The sequence below is a fragment of the Strix aluco genome, chromosome 7, assembly GCF_031877795.1.
Source record: "Strix aluco isolate bStrAlu1 chromosome 7, bStrAlu1.hap1, whole genome shotgun sequence".
Classification (NCBI taxonomy): Eukaryota; Metazoa; Chordata; class Aves; order Strigiformes; family Strigidae; genus Strix; species Strix aluco.
The window spans coordinates 3,688,160-3,705,925 of record NC_133937.1 but is presented as its reverse complement, the minus strand read 5'-3'; the positions used below and the strand labels follow the sequence as shown (position 1 = coordinate 3,705,925).

Genomic DNA, 17,766 nt, shown 5'->3' with positions numbered 1-17,766 from the left:
CATGCTGCTCACCCCAGAAGCGTGCACCCACCTCCTGGGTGCTGTGGGTCTTCAAGACGTGCTGCTTTTTCTCCTGGGAAGAAATGGGCTGTGGGGCTCAGGATACAGCCCGGAGAGGGTGGCTCCTTGGTGGGAGGAGGCCACTGCTAGGCATGCTGGTGTCCCTTGGCAGCTGGCTGCCTGCAAAAAAACTCCTGGGTTAAACCGCAGGTGTTATCTCAAAATGCCTCGTTTAAACATCTCCTCTGTTTGCTCCTTCGTGTTTTTAAGGGACAGACACTTCCCAGTGCCAGGATGGAAATATTTGACTTCCAGACCTGCCCAAACCCAACTTTGGTAAAAGATGATGATAAGAAGGGGTTAGTTGATGTTGGTAATGATGAAGGAGCTGGAGTCGAGCTTTTGGGCCAGGACCAGCACCCCTAAGGACCGTGCTGCTTTTCCCCCCTCAGTGCGCGTGATTTACACGGGATGGAGGATGAGGGTCCTCCCCACTCGTGTCGGGACTCCCAGCGTGTTTCCCATCTCGGGACGGGCAGAAGTGCTGCTGGGGACACCAGCCATCAGCTGGAGGAGAGACACGCACCGAGTCCGTCAGCGTGGGGACCTTGGGGGTGGCGAGGGGGGCACAGAGCCCGACCCTCCCCAGGGAGCAAACCGGCTCCGGCTCTCTCCTTGCTTCCCGTGGGCTGCTCCCCGCCCCCCGCGCTGCCTCAGGCGTGGGAGGGGGTGCGTGCGGGTACCCCGGTATCCATGGCGATGGGAGGCTGTCCCCCCCTCCGCCCCCACTCCGCCGCAGCCGGTGAGCTGCCGCAACCGGCGCGGCGGCACCGACAGCGCGGTACCGGCACCGGGGCTCAGCCCGGGGCGGGGGGGGGACCAGAGGAGGGACGGGGACAAACTCGCCCTCCCCCGGCGGCAGCCCCCCCACGCCCGCCCGCATGCCAGCGATGCACCCCCCGGAGCCGGGCCGGGTCGGCGGAGGTGAGTACCGAGACCCGATTTATTTTATTTTATCCCCAAAAAAGGTGTCCAGCCCCCCGCCCGGACCTCTCTTCCATCAGCCCAGCCTTTCCCTGCAGTGGTTTCCCACGGCCAGGCAGGGAGGCGGGTGGCCCATTGCCCCCCCCCCCAGCCGGTCCCCCCGCCGTCCCCTTGTCACCGCATCCGAGATACCAGCGCCAAACGGAGGACACCTCCATCCAGCCAGCACCGACCCGCGCACTCAGCAGCCCCTTGTTTTCCTTTCCTCATCTTCCACCTCGCTTTTGAAAACCGCCTGTGATTCTTCATCCACAGGATACCCCCCTCCCACTAACGCTGCAAGACACTGCAGCCCAAAGAGATAAGTCCAGCAAAGTTTCAGGCTTAATATCGCAGGTTTCGAGCAATCTCATTACAGTCTTTGCTTCGCTTCTGCTAACGAAGCTGGCTCATGTGGGTGCACCTGATGCCAACTGGCCGGAGCATCTTGCCCCAGCAGCCCTGATGCTTCCTTGCCTCTCTGAGAGGTTCCTTCTCCCATGCCAGTGCTGCAAACCTCCCTGGCGCCTTTCTGAAGCCCCGCTGGAAATGTGCTGGCCGAATCCTGCTGGGCAGGGCCTCCCTGCATGCCAGCGCCTCGGGGAAACCGGCGGTCCCGGCGGCTGGGAAAAGCATCTTGGCTGGCGAGCTGAGCACCGGCACGGGGATGGGGGATGACACGGCCGCCCACCATGCAGCAGCTTTGCAGTGTTTTCTCAGAGCAGGGCTGACCTGCAGGCAGTTAGGCTGAGCCTTAAAGCAAAAATATGCCTTTCCTTGCCTTAATATTGCAGCCTGGGTTTGCCCGGAGGAAGTCCCATCACCGCTGCAGGCAGCTCCTGCCTGCACTCGGCATCCTCCCGTGTCCCTGCCTGCGTAAAGCTGGGGATACCCAAGGGTGGATGCTGCACAGCCTTGCTCCCCCTGCTAAATCTGTAGCGACAAAATGCCATCCCCTCCTCCATCAGAAGCTCTCAGGATCCCAGATAATGACCATAATTATGTATAAATATCACTTTGTATGTAAGGGGAGGGTAGGGTCTCCTTTGTTCCAGCCCACCTCCCTCAGGTACTGTGGCTTTGCCGGGGAGAAGATTTTAGAGGATGTCAAATTGCAAACCTCGAGCGCAAGGAGAAGCAGCAGCAGACACTCGGGAGCAGGGATGCTCCCAGGACGGCCGTGCTGGGGACCGCACGGATACAGCTCCTGCACAGCCGGAGTGTTGCAGTGTTGGGACGTGGATTTCTCTTCCTTGCATCACGCCTAAAAAAAAAAATCTCATCAGAACAGCACGTCTTCTGGGCTGCTTTAATTCCTCATTAAAATAAAGATATAAAATAATAATGATATCAAATAATAATTCAGCTGAGGTGCTGCAATACCTTGGGCTGGATAACCCAAGGAGGAGGATACTTGTTGGGGCACTGAGATGATCCCAGCAGGACAAGTTGAGCCAGGCTGGGTGCTGGTATAAATATGAAAACCCACCTCTGGGGGCATTAAGAAATTAAGGGAATAATCGCTTTATCCTCTTCCAGCTTCATTTTCCTGCCTTCCCTTCCCCAGGCCCTTCCAACAGCACTTGGCCCAACTCCACCGCAAACGAGAGCCACCTCCTGAGGGAGAACTACACCTTCTCGGCGTACTACCAGCACTCCTCCCCCGTGGCCGCCATGTTCATCCTGGCCTACACCTTCATCTTCCTCATGTGCATGATCGGCAACATGCTGGTGTGCTTCATCGTGGTGAAGAACCGCCAGATGCGGACGGTCACCAACATGTTCATCCTCAACTTGGCCATCAGTGACCTGCTGGTGGGCATCTTCTGCATGCCCACCACCTTGGTGGACAACCTCATCACGGGTGAGCAGGGCAGTGGAGGGGCAAGATGCAAGGGGGGGTGAGAAAATCGTGGGGACCATCACCCACCTTCTGCCCCCCAAACACAAGGCCACCCTGTGGGTGATTTTTTGTTGAGGATGAGGAGGGGCAGTTGGTGGCCACTCAACATCTGATGAAACGTATAATTTCATTTAAAGCTACTATTTTAGGGGGGAAATACCCTCTTTTTTTGAGGTTTTGGACATTTTTGGCAAAATAAGTATGACCTTAATGCTGCATTTACATATTTAAACTTCAGCCATCCTCCATCAAGCAACGCTGAAAAAAACCCTCTTCTTTCATCAATCTTTTCCTGTGCTGGCTCAGCTCTGCCTGTTGACCTTTCCAAAGATAAAAGGCAACATTGGCACAGTTGGTGAAGTTTAGCACAGCAGTAGCCAGGGCATGGGGCAGAGTCTGTATTTATTACAGGGTGTGATTTATTTATCACCAACACCTTAGCATTGGGGTCAAGAAACAAGATGAAAGCTCCTCTGATTGAGGATCCCAAGGTCAGTCCCCATGATAACAGCTCAAGCCCTGCGCAAGGGTAGGAGAAATGGCAACCACTGGGCTCCTTGGGTTTCTAAGAAGTGTAATATGCATCTTTTTTAACAATTTTTCTCCAAGCATCTGTACTGCTTGGATCTGTAAGGCCATCTCTATATGAGCCAAAAATGCAGCCCCCCCTTAGGAGCAGGATTTAGCATCCCCCAGCAATGACATGGTGGATGGGGACATCTAGAGGGAGTTGCTGATGGACCTGGCTGAGCTAAAGACACCTACAACCTCTGCGGTGTCCCCTTGCAGGTTGGCCCTTTGACAACACCATGTGCAAAATGAGCGGCCTGGTGCAGGGCATGTCTGTCTCCGCCTCCATTTTCACACTGGTGGCCATCGCCGTGGAGAGGTACGTTGGCGTGGGCATGCAGGGACATGGGGACGAACCCACCCCCAGGGTGTTCTGGTGTCCCGTGCAGTTTCCATCATGGGAAAGCAACTGGGGATGTCAGGAGCGTGTCCCAGCTCTCCAGGAGAATCACAAAGCTGTCCATGAGGCATCCCAGCAAGGTGTCTTTCCCCACCTTGGGCTGAAAACACCAAAGCTGGAGAGATCCCAACCTATCTCTGACACCAAAAGCCATATGTAAAGAGCAACCCACCTTACCCTCCCTTCCCACACCCGTGTCCTGGCTGCCCTCCTTCCCCAGGGACATCCCACCAGATGCCCAAAGCCACCACCGTCTGCCCTCCCGCAGGTTTCGCTGCATCGTCCACCCCTTCCGGCAGAAGCTGACGCTGAGGAAAGCCCTGGTGACCATCGCCATCATCTGGGTGCTGGCCCTGATCATCATGTGCCCTGCCGCCATCACCCTGACCGTCACCAGGGAGGAGCACCACTTCATGGTGGACACCTACAACAACTCCTATCCCCTCTACTCCTGCTGGGAGGCCTGGCCTGAGACGGGGATGAGGAGGATCTACACCACCGTCCTCTTCTCCCACATCTACGTGGCCCCCCTCGCCCTCATCGTTGTCATGTATGCCCGCATCGCGTTCAAGCTCTTCAAGTCAGCAGCGCCTGCCCATGGCCAAGAGGAGCCGGAGGGGAGGAGGGTCTCCCGGAGGAAGGCCAAGGTCATCAACATGCTCATCATTGTCGCCCTCTTCTTCACGCTCTCCTGGCTGCCCCTCTGGACACTGATGCTGCTGATGGACTACGGGCGGCTGAGCGAGGGCCAGCTCCACCTGGTCACCGTCTACGTCTTCCCCTTCGCCCACTGGTTGGCGTTTTTTAACAGCAGCGCCAACCCCATCATCTACGGCTACTTCAACGAGAACTTCCGACGGGGTTTCCAGGAGGCCTTCAGGGCCCCCTTCTGCTCACCCCACCGCCACCATCGCCACCGTGGGCCCTACACCCCCAGGAGCCACGGCCGTGGGCTCTTCTTTGGCGCCCGCAACCGGGTCTTCGCCCAGGCACGGGCCAGCGACTCGCCGCCGGCATCCGAGTCGGGCCCGTTGGCGCCACGCCACGCCGGTGTCCCCGCGTGGGACGGCTGAGCGGCCGCGGCCACCGGGCACCTCGGGACCAAGGGCTTGCGGGGTGGGGCATGGGGACTCGCTACGTCGCGGGCCGCGAGTCGCTGAAATAAAGGCACGTCCTGCTGATGCCATGTCCCTCTCTTGGCTCCTCCGCTTCCCGCAGCAGCGCCGTCCCGGGTGCCACGGAGAACCACACAGTCCTTTGCGGGACCACGCCACCATGCTGTGCCACGCTGCTGGGCTACCAGTCATCTTGCTGAGGAGGCCACGTCCCGCGCCACGCGGCCCCGCGCGCGCGTGTGCGCGCGCGGGGCCGCGTGGCGCGGGGCGTGGCCAGAGGCGGGGGTTTGGCGCATGCGTAGTGGCCACGCCGTGAGGCGGGGGGAGCGGCGCGTAGCGCATGCGCAGTGCGGCAGCCGGCGGGCTGAGCGCGGTACCATGGCCGGCTACAGCGTGGAGGAACGCGCCGCGCCCCACAGCCTGGAGTACCGGCTTTTCTTCAGTGAGTGCTCACCGCCTTCCTTCTCTTCTTTCCCCCACATCCTCCCGGCCCCGGGGGTTGGGGGGTGGTTGAGCTCCTCTGGAGGCGCCCCCGCAGCCTGAAGGTGCGCCCCTCACCTGAGGCGGCCCCTCAGGCAGGGCCTGGCGGGGCGGCCCCTCAGGCCGGGGCTGACTCACTCTCCTTGCCTTGTAGAGGACGCCGCCGGGCGCTACATCTCTCCTTTCCACGATATCCCCATCTACGCGGATGCCGGCAAGGTAAGAGGGGAGAGGGGCTGGCTGCCTTGCGGGGAGCGAGGGCCACCAAAGCAGGTGGCTGATGTGGCCTCGCTGGCCCGGGGACGGTGACAAGAGAAACCGCTGGAGCTCTGGGCCCTGGGGGTGAGTATGTTGTCAGTGCTCCTCAGGGAGTGTGGTCCTGCAGGCCTGAAATACCCGAGAGAGGCTCCTTACGCTGCTTCTCGGCAGCAGCACCCTAAGATGGCCAGATCTTGCAAATAATGGGTGCCCTTCTCTTGAGATCTCAGCCTCAGTTAGAGCGATGTAGGAGAAGAGAACGGATGACCTCATTCTCGTGTTTGTGTCTGAGATGTGAGTGCTTGTCTTCAACTTGTCCGTGAGGTCACATGAAAGTGTTTTGCATTAAAAGAAGCAGTTTTTGATTTAGCTAAATATCTACATCTGCTTCTATGGAGGTGTATGCTTAGGCTGCGTGATATTTCAGGCTTGGGTTTTGACTGCAGTAGGGCCACTGTATGTCTGCTGGATAATCAGCAGCAGAACAGAAAGTGAGGATGTTAAATTCTTGCTGTAGCAGCTCCTGGGGACCTCTTGCCTCGCAAAAAAGTGCAGGTGGGGAACTTGCCGCATGCAGTGATGCAGGGCTTTTACATCCTTCCGGCAGGCAGCGATTAGTCAAATTAGGCTGTTGTGAATCACTGTCTGAAATGCCTCAGCTCTAGGAAATCAAAACGGCTGTGCTTCAGTTTTCACTGAATGCTTTTTCAGCAGTGGCTCGGGTGCTCTGGCTGTGTTCCTTGCCTTTGTAGCTCATTTCTTCTTTTAACACGTACTAAAAAGCTCTGCAGCTTGAGAAACATAGTGGGTGAACTGTTCTAATGTTCGCGATAGAGAGGGGTAATTTGGAGGTAGGGAGCGGTCATGGAAAAGGAAAGAATTGAGAGATGAACCTCTAAAAAGTAGCTGATTGAGCTTTGAGGTGCAGGTGTTGTCAGAATACGCTTTGGGAAGTCTGAGGTGGTTTTTGCCTGCTCAGAAGGGAAGAAGTGGTTTATAATCATCACGGACAGTGGCGAAGCAGTTTCTGTGACCAACTGGGAAAGCAGTTTTCAAAAGCAGGTGTCAGAAAGGTAACTCGGACAAGGAAAATCCAGATAATACTACGCTTTGCTTGCAGGGCAGGGTAGCGCATATCGGGGTGAGGAGGGTTCCTGCGGACTGGTAATGATTAACAAGGGAAACTGAACTACTGGTGTGCCTTCAGGCACTTGGTGCTGCTTGCCAGCATCTCGGTGCCAAGCCTTTAAGAGCAGCAAGTGCCGCTGAAGGTTGTAGTCCCCGAAGTTACACAATAGTGCTGATCACGTTAGACCTCTTTCTGTTGCTGGAGTGCCTGTGCAGAGACTTACTCGTTACTTAGCAGGTTCATTACCAGCTATGGTAGGGAGCCCAGCTTGGAGCAAAAGGTTGTCTTACTCTGTCTGGGCTCCTTGATCTTTATCCTTAGGCTTCTAAGACACTGAGAGGATTGCAGGATGTTTTTTTCAGTCTAGGTCTGGGATATGCTGACCTTACCTCTACCTACGTGTCTTGGCATTGCAAAGGAATGGCCCTGGGCTACTCACTGGGTGTCTTGGTCCAACTGACAGATCTGCCTTGGTCTATGGGGAAACTGCAAACCTAACAAAGATGTACCCCCAAGTCATCCTTCCTTGCCTGCAAAGCTGTAAGCACCCTGCCTAACCAGTTCCGATTGCCTGATTCCTCTCCTCAAGTTATTTAAAAATAGTATATACCTTTTTACATATAAATTGCAAATGAGCAGTGACCCCTGGCAATTAAGGGGACGTAATAAACTTCTGTTAGGAAAGGGTGTGGGCCAAGTCAATGATGTAACAGCACTCATTGCACAATAGCAATCTTAATTATGGTGCAATACAGGTGTGAGGGATTTTGCAATGCTAATACTGCTTAATGTGGGGATTAGAAACTTTGTCGATGCTAGGGAGCAAGGTTTGACTTTTTATTAAAAGCCATAATCTCTTCAAAGAGCAAATGTTAAGGTTCAAGCATGAAAAGCTTGTTTTCTTGAAGAGGAGACTGACATTGAACTCTCAAGAGGCCTCTCAGTCCATCTGGAGTCAACAGGAGATGTTTTCATACATCACCTGTAAACTAGATACTGCAAGATGTGGTTCTGTGTTTCTCCCCCACACCTTTATCCTGACACCATGCCGCTAAAAAGGTCTGCTTTTATAGGAGTGTCAGCTTGGAGAGAAGGAGCTCGGACATCTTTTCCTACTTCAAGACAGACTAGAATATCTGGGAGTGATGTTCTTGGTTGTTCAGGATAGTACATACTTACTCCTCTAAGCCTTGTTTCTTCTAAATTGCCAGAGTGGCTCTTGCTGTAATATTAAGTGCTTTGTATTTAATAAATATGCCTAAAAGCTCATTTTGTTACGTCCAGGATGGTTTGTGCGCAGCTGTCTTCGGTTCATTTAAACCCACTGTTCTGTAACCTGGGAACACCATGGAGGTGTTCGTAGGTGGCAACTGATGGAGCATGCGTGGGTAACTTCAGTCTAGCTTTTGCTGGTGTCTTTCATGGATTCAACTTTGATGACATGGAACTGACTGGACTATGGGATTTCTATCAGCTGTATCAAAACTGGCACTGGAACAAACAGGAAAAAAAAAGTTACGGTTTTCATGCAAACTGGCTGGCTTTCATGCTTACTTATACATGTTCTCTAGTTTAAAATGTGATCTTGAGATTCCTTGCCATTCACTGATACTTTGTTTTCTTCAGAATGTGTTCAACATGGTTGTGGAAGTACCTCGATGGACAAACGCTAAAATGGAGGTAACTGTATCACAATTCCTAGCTTAAGTGCTTGAGCTGACTAGTCTATTAATCTTTGGCTTCGTTGATTCTCTCCCCCTCACCTCCACATCCTGAAGCAGAGTGGGCTAACATTGGTGGCTCCATAAATGGCAAGAAAATAATTCAGCCCCAATAAATAAGGCCTTTCAAAACCTGCCATAGTGCCGGCATCATGTCAAGGAACCTCTCTAGATGTAGCTCTAACTTCCCGTGTAAATACTCCCTTAATGCTAGAAGTCTAGGATGGAGGCAGAGACTTGCAGAAGTTGCAATAACTTAGTGTTCTTCTCTGGCTTCTGATTAAAGCAGCAGCTCATGGCTCTCAACCCCGCGTGCTTCTGACGTTTGCAAGTCTGCTGAAAACTATCCCAGGAGACGGCAATGCAACAGAAAGTGGAGTTGTCCAATGTCTGCTGTTGGCCTCGGGGTCAGCTCCTGGTCTCTTGCCTTGTCAGTTAGCAGTCAGCTTCATTTAAAAAAAAAAAATCTCTTGTTTTTTCTTGGAGAGCAAAGTAGAGAGATTTATGTAACTTTCCTTTCAGATTGCAACAAAGGATCCCTTAAACCCAATTAAGCAAGATGTGAAGAAGGGAAAACTGCGCTATGTAGCGAACGTGTTTCCTCATAAGGGTTATATCTGGAATTACGGTGCTATCCCACAGGTACTGTAACTTGTCTCGGTGGCTCATCCTTTCTGGTGGGGAGGAGGGAGGATGCCTCTGTGTGTCTCTGACTACCACCAAATTAACGAGCGAGGCCAGCTGAAAGTCTGATCACAGCATTTGCAGCTGCATGTGTAATCTTGCTAATAAAGAGAACCTGTCCAGAAAGCAGGGATAGTTTTAAGGAGAAATCTCAAGAGGTAGGCTTGTAGCTAATGCTGTAAATAAACTATTGAAAAATTTGAGGATGAGTGGCTGCTGTTAGTGAGGTACCTGCTGTGTGACTCCTCTTTTTGGCCACTGAGCAGTCCAGTTGGACAGTAGCTAGCAGGTCCTTGCCTTTTGATGAAAGAAGCTGTCGCTACACAAGGAAGATGAAGGTTCGTGATGGGCAGCTGGCAATGCGATGCCCTCAGTTCCTGCCTGGTGAAGCTTAAAGAGCTGAAGTTTTAAGTGAATGGTACAGGATCTCGGTGTATGACCTTAGACTGAATCTTTGCAGAAGATTTTTTTGTTGCAGCGAATTAGCTGATTGTTTTAGACTTCAGCTGTGGACAGTGAAAATCTTGAGTAGATCTGAAGACTCTCTTTCCTGTTTCTGCCCCTTATTGTTCAGGGTCTAAAACACACAGCTAGACTAATGTATTGACCTGTTGGATGGTAGAGGATGCCCTGATCTCAGTGTTGGATCTGAGAGAGGCACTCAGCAGTCCAGAGACCATGTGAGGCAGACGTCCACAGCTGCACAGACACGCTTTCCCCAAAAGATCTGGCAAGGGGAGACAAACAGATGGACACACGCTCTTAACTGACTGGTGACTGCTAGATAAAGAGGAACTTTGAGCAAGGCTGTTTGGCTCTGATGGTCTCTGAGGTTTGAGTTTGCTTTAGAGAAAGAAATTTTCAGTGGCAGTTCACAGGGAAACACACTGAATTCTGTAATTCTAGTCTTGATAGTAGTGCATGTCGTGTTTCCTCCAAGCGGCTTAAGATGGTGTTTTGAAGCTGAATTGTTTTCTACTGGGATGGATTCTGAAGCCAGTTCCTTTTTACAGCATTATGGCTTTTGAAACCTTCATGCAGTCATGTGTTAGTGGATCAAAGATGTTTATGCATCAAGGACAAGGGATTGAACTTAACCCTTCCTTGTAGGGAAGCGTGATAGCGATTGTGAAGAGTCCTTCAGCACCACCCAGGTTTCAGTACATCTTCTCGAAGGCTCTGGATGCATCACGAGGTCTTGACTATACTAGTCATATCCTGGCCTGCAGAGATTTGGGAAGAGTATTCCTGCTTTTTATATCTCAACAACCTTAGAGGTAGATGCTCCTTATGATGCAAGTGGGCACAGTGTCCTTTCACTCCTGATCAGAAGCGTGTTTTAAGTAGCTATTATTTTTGGAGGCCTAGCTCAAATGCCTTCTGGGATCCTGTCTTCCAACTTGGACTCACCGCTGTGGGGAAGATGCACTAGGACACTGGGTAGCACAGGGTATGGGACTCTGCATTCTTGTCACTGCTCCTAGCGTAACAATGTGTCTTTAATTGTTTAATTAAAAGGAAACAATACACCCTGTCTGTCTTCCATCTCTATTGGACTGCTATCTGGAGTTCAGGAAACTTCTGTTAAGAAATGAATAGGGAGAGGAACAGGCAGGCGGCCAAATCAATGACTGTTCTTTATAGATGTGAACTTCACCTTTATGCATCTGTGGAACGGAGGAGGAAGTCTGGAAACTTGTTGAAAAAAGGTTTGTCCGTGGGAGGGAGCAGCTTACCCTTGGCAAGATAAGACCTTTTAACTTGGATTCAAACTGCATTTGCAGGCACAAGTGAAATAGTAGCCCAACCACTAGACCTGAAAGCAAGTGTGAAGTGGGCCATCATCTGTATCTTGGAGGCAATTGCATGCCTGAAATAAAACTGCTTTTTGTTTCCTTTTGAAACCTGAGAGTTCTTATTCCTGAGTGTGGGGTTTTTTTGCAGACTTGGGAAGACCCGGGTCACAAAGATGAGAATACTGGCTGCTGTGGAGATAATGATCCAATTGACGTGTGCGAAATTGGAAGCAAGGTAATGCACTCTAAAGGGTAACTGTCCTTTGAAACATGTAATTAGTCAACTATTCAGAGACATTATTCAGTTCTTAACTCCTCTGCCTTAAGAATATGGTGTTTCCCTCCACTGCCTCTGGAGGTTGTTGATGAGATCATACAGCATGAGCCTTGTGAGCCAAGGCTTGTGAACCGATGATAAGCAGTAGCTCTTTTTGTGGTACCCGACTCCTTGCTGAACTCCCACAGCTTGCACAGCCTCCTGTTGTGCATTCCTGGGATGCATCAGTACAGACAACAACGTCTTTGTCCTTGCAGGTCTGCTCTCGAGGAGAAGTCATCAAAGTGAAGGTGCTGGGCACACTGGCACTGATTGATGAGGGAGAGACAGACTGGAAGATAATTGCTATCAACATTGAGGACCCTGAAGCAGACAACTATAATGGTGAGTAACAGAGGGAGGAGCAAGCTTAGTACTCCCCTTTCTCCGTGAGAGCCCACAGGAAACTTTCAAATCAGGACACGGGCTTGCTCCTTCTATGCCACGGTACTAATCAGATGTGAAACTGGAAGGACAGCAGAACAGGATGTTATCAGTCTTGTAGCAAAACATTTTACTGCTGTTTATCCCAAATTGTCAGTCCTCTGCACAGCCTGGCATCTCAGAGAAGAGGGTGGCTGTACAGCCTGTCCTCTGAGTGGAAGGAAAGGGATTGTCCAGTAAGTCTCTAATTGCAGCTGTTTAAATGTGCCCGTGCTCCTGGAGGCAGTCAGGATATGCTGTGAAGATGAAAGACTAACTTTCCTGTGCAGATACCCACTTTGTGTCTTTCCTGTAACCTGTCTGAAATGTTGCTAAGGCTACTTGAGGAGGGGCTGAAAGAGGGGCAGCTCGGGAGAGCGGGGTAGCAGCTAAGTAACTTCTGTTACTAGATCTGGCTAACAAACCTCTTCTCCCCGGCTAGATATCAATGATGTCAGAAGGATGAAACCTGGGTACTTAGAAGCTACAGTGGACTGGTTCAGAAGATACAAAGTACCTGATGGAAAGCCAGAAAACCAGTTTGCTTTTAATGGTGAATTTAAAGACAAGGTAGGATCACCTTTCTTCATTACAGAGATAAAGAAGTTGTTATCCTGCTCTACTCAGTGCCTGTCAGGCCACACCTGGAATACTGTTCAGTTTTGGTCCCTGCCACACAAAAAAGATGTGGACAGGCTGGAGAGGGTCCAGAGAAGGGCCACAAAGATGATCAAGGAACTGGGAAGCCTCGCATGAGGAATGTCTGTAAGAACTGGGTTTGTTCAGCCTCGAGAAGAGAAGGCTTAGGGGAGACTTTTATCACTGTGTTCCAGTATATAAAGGGTGGCTACAAAGAAGATGGAGACTCCCTTTTTACAAGGAGTCACATGGAAAAGATGAGGGGTAATGGGTACAAGTTACTCCTGGGGAGACTCCAGTTGGACACAAGAGGAAAATTTTTTCCCAATGAGAGCAGTCAGCCACCGGAATAATCTCCCCAGGGAAATGGTGGATTCGCCAACACTGGACACTTTTAAGATTCAGCTGGGTAGGGTGCTGGACCGTCTTGTCCAGACCGTGCTTTTGCCAAGAAAGGTTGAACCAGATGATCCTGGAGGTCCCTTCCAACCTGGTATTCTGTGATTACTGTGAGCATGCAAAGGCACGCTGTCCAAAAACTGAGCTCAAGGTGCGTGGGGACACGAGCGAGCAGTTGCTGAGAGAATGGATTTCTACGGGGCTGCTGATAGCTGACTTTATTCTTCCTGCTGTTTTTCCAACCTACCATTCAGCTTGTTTCCAGCCCAGTGCTTGCAGGAATACTAGGAGAAAAAGCATAGTGTTATCACCCTGCTGCTGTTGGATATTGTCATTCATGTGGGATCACTTCAGGGCTGGGAGCCTCCGTGTCAGAACCAGGGTGGAAAGCACTGGGTTTATTTGCTCCTGCTCTGGAGCAGAGGGTGCTTGACCTCACCCTTTACCTGCCTTGCTCACTGTTCCGCTGCAGCCTGGTGCAAGTTGAAGTGAACTCAGGAGTTAAAATGCTTCTTCCTTCAGGCATAAAGCGTTCCCTCGCACCCTTTGAGTAAGGCTCTTCTGCCTCTTCTCTGGGTTGGGTCAGATAACTTGCTGCTCCTGAACGGGTGAAATCCTGCTTCTGCACCCTCCCTCCTGCCAGTCCGGGTGTGCTGTGAGCGGGTTAGTGAGGTGACTCAGCTCCCAGAGCTCCAGTGTTGGTGCAGAGAAGGGGTGGGCCTGCAGGGCCCCGGGTGGGAAGGAAAGGGGGGCTAAAACGGAAGTCATGTGGGAGTGGACTTGTCCCCTTCAGCTGTAGCACAGCACGAGGTTGAGTGGGCTGGGACATCTCGCTGCCCCTCCAGATGGATGAAACTGGAATCAAGACCAAGGCGGAAAAGAGGGACAGAGAACCTCACGTGTGTTCCTGCAGTGTTTTATTTGGCTCTGTGTTGTATGAAACCAGGATATTTATTGCTGGTGTTCGTGCTAACAAAGAATTGTGTGTGCTTCCTTCTCCGGCTGACAGGTTAATGCTTGAGCATATACTACTTTTTTTAAGGAAAAAAAGCTGTGATATGTTTGGGAGCAGGTTCATTTTTAAATGGTTGCAATTCTAGATTAGGTGCGTGTCTCTTCCCGTTGGTCTGTGCAGCAGCTGAATGATTTGCCTGGAGTGGCAGAAATCTCGCAGATAGGTTGGGATCAGCTACCTGCTGGAGACAAACAGAGGGCAGCAGGGTGGGGGGGCTTTTATAATGGAGCACTGGCTCGAGACTAGACTATCTACATTCAGTTTCTTTTGGCCTCAAGCTTGCTGGGTGACCTTGGCGTATACTCCCACCTTGAAAGTAAAACAATTCATATTGTAAAATCCCTGTTGTTTCAGCTGTTGCACGCTGGGAGGTTGCTGTTGTTCCTGAAAGGTGCAGTAATGGAAGAGGTCTCCCTTGAGTCAGAAACTATCTAAAAATCAGCCTATAAATACTGGCCTCTCGTTCCGTGTAACTGATAGTCTGGAGAGGATGGTCTAGTGCTTACATGTAACGTGATGTTTGTTCTCGTCTTCAACTTTAGGATTTTGCCATGAAGGTCATCAAATGTACTCATGAACACTGGAGAGCTTTAATAGCGAAGAAAACTGACGGAGGGGAGATCAGCTGGTAGGTTAATGCTTGTGGTCCTGTGCATGTTCCTTTCTCCTAAACAAGTAACCTTGAAACTTCCTGTCCTGAGTGGTGCCATGCTTTGTTAGCTGCTGGCTGTCTCTGCAGGCCTTCCCCCTCAACTTGGCAACTCTAACAATGATTCTGAATATTCCATTGTTATATTCCCCCATACTCCTGGGGGAGAGACTTGGCTTTCACGTTCTCACAAGCGACCTGTCTCTTCTAGCACAAATCTGACGGTGTCCGACAGCCCTTTCTGCTGTAGTCAAGAGTGTGCAAAAGCTACTGTGGATGCAGTAAGTACAAATTTGAGTGTCCTAACCCCAATGTTAGTATTGAGCAAAACAATACAATTTGTGTGGTACTGTAAACTGTCCTCTCTGTGTGAATAGCTCATTATACACTCAGAATTTTTTGGATGACTGAACACAGCACCTGTTTCTGGTTAAATAGGATGGATGTGGAGCAAGCCAAACGTTCCTCCAGAGGCTTCTCCTTGCCCTTAGTCATCTGGGAGATGGAATCTAAAGTGGAGTTTGCATGAAGGACTAAACTTCTGAACCGTAGCTTGGCTGTCAGCGGTTCAGAGAGTGTTTTAAATATTTGGCCTTCCAAGAGCTTCACAGTGCAGGTCACTCTTTGAGAAAAGAAAGTAATTTCTGAGCGCCTTGTAGCCAGGGACTGTGCCTCCTTTGTGATGAAAGGCTTGAAGTTCCCAGTGCAGTACTCCTATCCAGCTTCAGGACTTAACTGCATCTCCCTAGGCTTCTGAAGTACTGCTGTTGGCAACTTGAAAGGGGTGAGAGGAGTGGGACAGAAAAATCAAAATGCAAATGTTGCCTCAGCGTATGGAAATGTGACTGGAAACCAGAGTCTCTCTGTAGCCTTGCCGAGACGTTTTTTTAAACCACTGTCTTGGTTTTAAAAGTGCTTGTGTCCTCTGGTGGTATCCAAATTACTTTGTAAGTTTTTGAAAGTGCGACCCTGGTTGAGGATGTGTCACCAGCTGGGGACCCTTGTCTGTCTTCAGTTGTTAAATATCACGTGAAAGCTCTTCAGAGCAGTTTTCTGAGAACCCTTTGTACTTCTATTCCACTGTCACGCTGTAGGTTTTTAAAAAAGCAGGCTGCCTGCAGCTGTGTAGACGCTGGAGCAGTAACTGCTTGTGGTGAGAAGCAGATGGCACTGCAGCCTGTGCTTGGAGCAGAGCACCTCTGGCACGTAGGACGTCTGCGGAATGAGGAGGCTGTGGGGATGACGGGACTCGTGGTGCTGCACGTCAGCTCATTATCCCCTCGCAGCTGACCAGCACTGGCTGCCACAGACCAATTTATGCTGCTTAGATCTTAAACTGTGCTCCGTAAAGACTTGGGCAGCTCTAAACGCTGTAGTGAGCTTCAGGTGTAAGGTCAACCTCTGTCAACAGCTGCTGTCTGCTAATCTGCTTCTCGTTTCAGGCACCACCCTGTAAAGCTGCCAACCCGATCCCACCCGAAGGTACGTTTCAAAACCCACGTTTATGTTCCGATACTGAGTGGAGGCTTCCTCAAAGGAGTTATCAATAGGAAAATGAGGGTCTTAACTGGTACCTGGGTCTGGCTCTAGCACTAGGAGAAACAAAGGGCCTTGTTGGGCCTAACTCATGTCAGTAGTGCTGTTTAATTCCTGAGTAACATCTGCTATTGCCTTACTTCCTTGTTTGGGTACGTGAGGCAGGTAAATGAGTGGTAAGTAGGAGACCTGGTGTGCTGTAGTTTGCTCCAGAAGAGCTTGGATTTATAGCAGGTCCTGAAAAAAGAGCACTGCAGAGGACTAAGTGCAGTGATAGCAGGTGAGCAGTTTCATTAGTTCCGGAAAAACTGGGGTTTCATCAGGATCCTCAGTGCAGGCGAGCTGAGGAAGGGAAGTACTCCCTGCCCGCACGGAGCAGAGGCAGAAAGCAGTTGTATGTTTGGTACTTCGGTTGCAGCTGAACCCACTGATCAGAGATTTGTCCCTGAACAAGTGGCCACTGCGAGCTGGTAACAAGCTCTTTGATGCCTCAGGACTTGACTCTGTAAGACAACAGCAGCTGTGGGAGGAATCCTCGCTCAGCTGTCACCTTCTCCTTCTGTGTGAGGTGGCGATGGGCACCTTGCACGTGAAATCTGGATGTTGCTGTAGCGGGGACAAGACCCGGGGTTGAGCTAATGACGGACGGTGTTGAGAACCCAAAGCTGTGTGGCAGAAAGAGGAGCTAGGCTGCTGTTTCCAATCTCCTCCTGGGTAATAAATCTGTGAAGAACTTGTTGTCTTCCATGCAGGCATGAGAGGTGGAGGTAAAATGACTTTACCTCCGAGTCAGCTGAGCCAGAGGGGAGCCGAGCAGGCTCTGGCTTGCTGTCCTCGCCTGAACTGAGTCATGCATGGATGTTCCTAATGGCAGCCTGAGCGAGGGCGACTTCAGGAAAACACATAAACAGGGCTACGCAAGAACCTGTTTGCTGTGTGGTGGGGTTGTTGACAAGAGCCAGAGGAAGCCCCTGTGCTGGGGGTGACGCCTGTGGTGCCCTGTGACTGCTTAATAAGTGGGTGGCTAACAGAGGACTTAACCCCCTCTTTTTTTTTTTTTCTGCCCCACACAGTTGACAGGTGGTTCTACTACCAGAAAAACTAAGGCCTGAGGATGGGGGGCGAGACAGTGGTGTCTTTCCTACGGAGGAGTCGCCACACGCAGGAATAGAGCAGAAAAATAGCTTCAGTGTCAACAAGAAGACCTTGCCTGTAACTTTGTTGATTAGAATTACATACCTAGCAGTGACGTGTCTGCTGCATCAAGGTCCTGTGGAGGCTGGAAGGCATAATTTATAAAATCAAAACACCCTGCTTGTGCGTGGTCGTACAGTGTACTTTGTAAATCGTGACAGAAGATCACTCACCTGGTACGTGTATGGATGCTAGAAATAAAAACTACTGAAAGTGAACGCTGCGGGGCTCCCTCTCCTTTCCCTCCCTGTCCTGGTGCCCTGGAGCCCGTGGCTCTGCGCTGGGGGCTGTTAGCGCCCAGCGTTGTTATGGGGGGACTGGGGGAGAATTCATCGGGTAAGGCAGTATCGTATCCCTCCTTTTGACTTGGGGCGGGCAGACTCGCCCGGGGCCGGCCTCGAACCAGCAGACTTTCAGAGCGGGGTGGTGGCCTCGAACCCATGTCCTGCGGGGCGGCCCCGCCTGGGGGCGGTCTCGAACCCGCGGCGCCCGGGCGCGGCCGCGCGCTGGCGTGAC

The 17,766-nt window shown here is 51.2% G+C and overlaps 2 protein-coding genes across 2 annotated transcripts; both read left to right on the top strand.

The window, feature by feature from the left end:
• The first annotated feature begins 1,942 nt into the window (after positions 1 to 1,942).
• Positions 1,943 to 5,068, top strand: NPFFR1 (neuropeptide FF receptor 1). Its single transcript, XM_074829997.1, has 3 exons — positions 1,943 to 2,887; positions 3,716 to 3,815; positions 4,165 to 5,068. Exons 1-3 carry the CDS (start codon positions 2,698 to 2,700, stop codon positions 4,967 to 4,969), a joined length of 1,095 nt encoding a protein of 364 aa, XP_074686098.1. The 5' UTR covers positions 1,943 to 2,697; the 3' UTR covers positions 4,970 to 5,068.
• A 275-nt stretch (positions 5,069 to 5,343) lies between these two features.
• PPA1 (inorganic pyrophosphatase 1) lies at positions 5,344 to 17,468 on the top strand. Its single transcript, XM_074830212.1, has 11 exons — positions 5,344 to 5,453; positions 5,646 to 5,710; positions 8,505 to 8,558; positions 9,122 to 9,241; positions 11,228 to 11,314; positions 11,614 to 11,740; positions 12,261 to 12,388; positions 14,414 to 14,499; positions 14,732 to 14,801; positions 15,963 to 16,002; positions 17,130 to 17,468. The coding sequence occupies exons 1-11, from the start codon at positions 5,390 to 5,392 to the stop codon at positions 17,159 to 17,161; spliced, it is 873 nt and encodes a 290-aa protein (XP_074686313.1). The 5' UTR covers positions 5,344 to 5,389; the 3' UTR covers positions 17,162 to 17,468.
• The last annotated feature ends 298 nt before the right edge of the window (positions 17,469 to 17,766 follow it).

Bases quoted from the DNA above. Each gene is read 5' to 3' on its own strand.
- NPFFR1 (XM_074829997.1), top strand. From the start codon at position 2,698: ATGTTCATCCTGGCCTACACCTTCATCTTCCTCATGTGCATGATCGGC. The intron at 2,888-3,715 runs GTGAGCAGGGCA...GTCCCCTTGCAG, and splicing joins GGTGGACAACCTCATCACGG to GTTGGCCCTTTGACAACACC. The intron at 3,816-4,164 runs GTACGTTGGCGT...GCCCTCCCGCAG, and splicing joins GTGGCCATCGCCGTGGAGAG to GTTTCGCTGCATCGTCCACC.
- PPA1 (XM_074830212.1), top strand. From the start codon at position 5,390: ATGGCCGGCTACAGCGTGGAGGAACGCGCCGCGCCCCACAGCCTGGAG. The intron at 5,711-8,504 runs GTAAGAGGGGAG...TGTTTTCTTCAG, and splicing joins TCTACGCGGATGCCGGCAAG to AATGTGTTCAACATGGTTGT. The intron at 12,389-14,413 runs GTAGGATCACCT...CTTCAACTTTAG, and splicing joins ATGGTGAATTTAAAGACAAG to GATTTTGCCATGAAGGTCAT.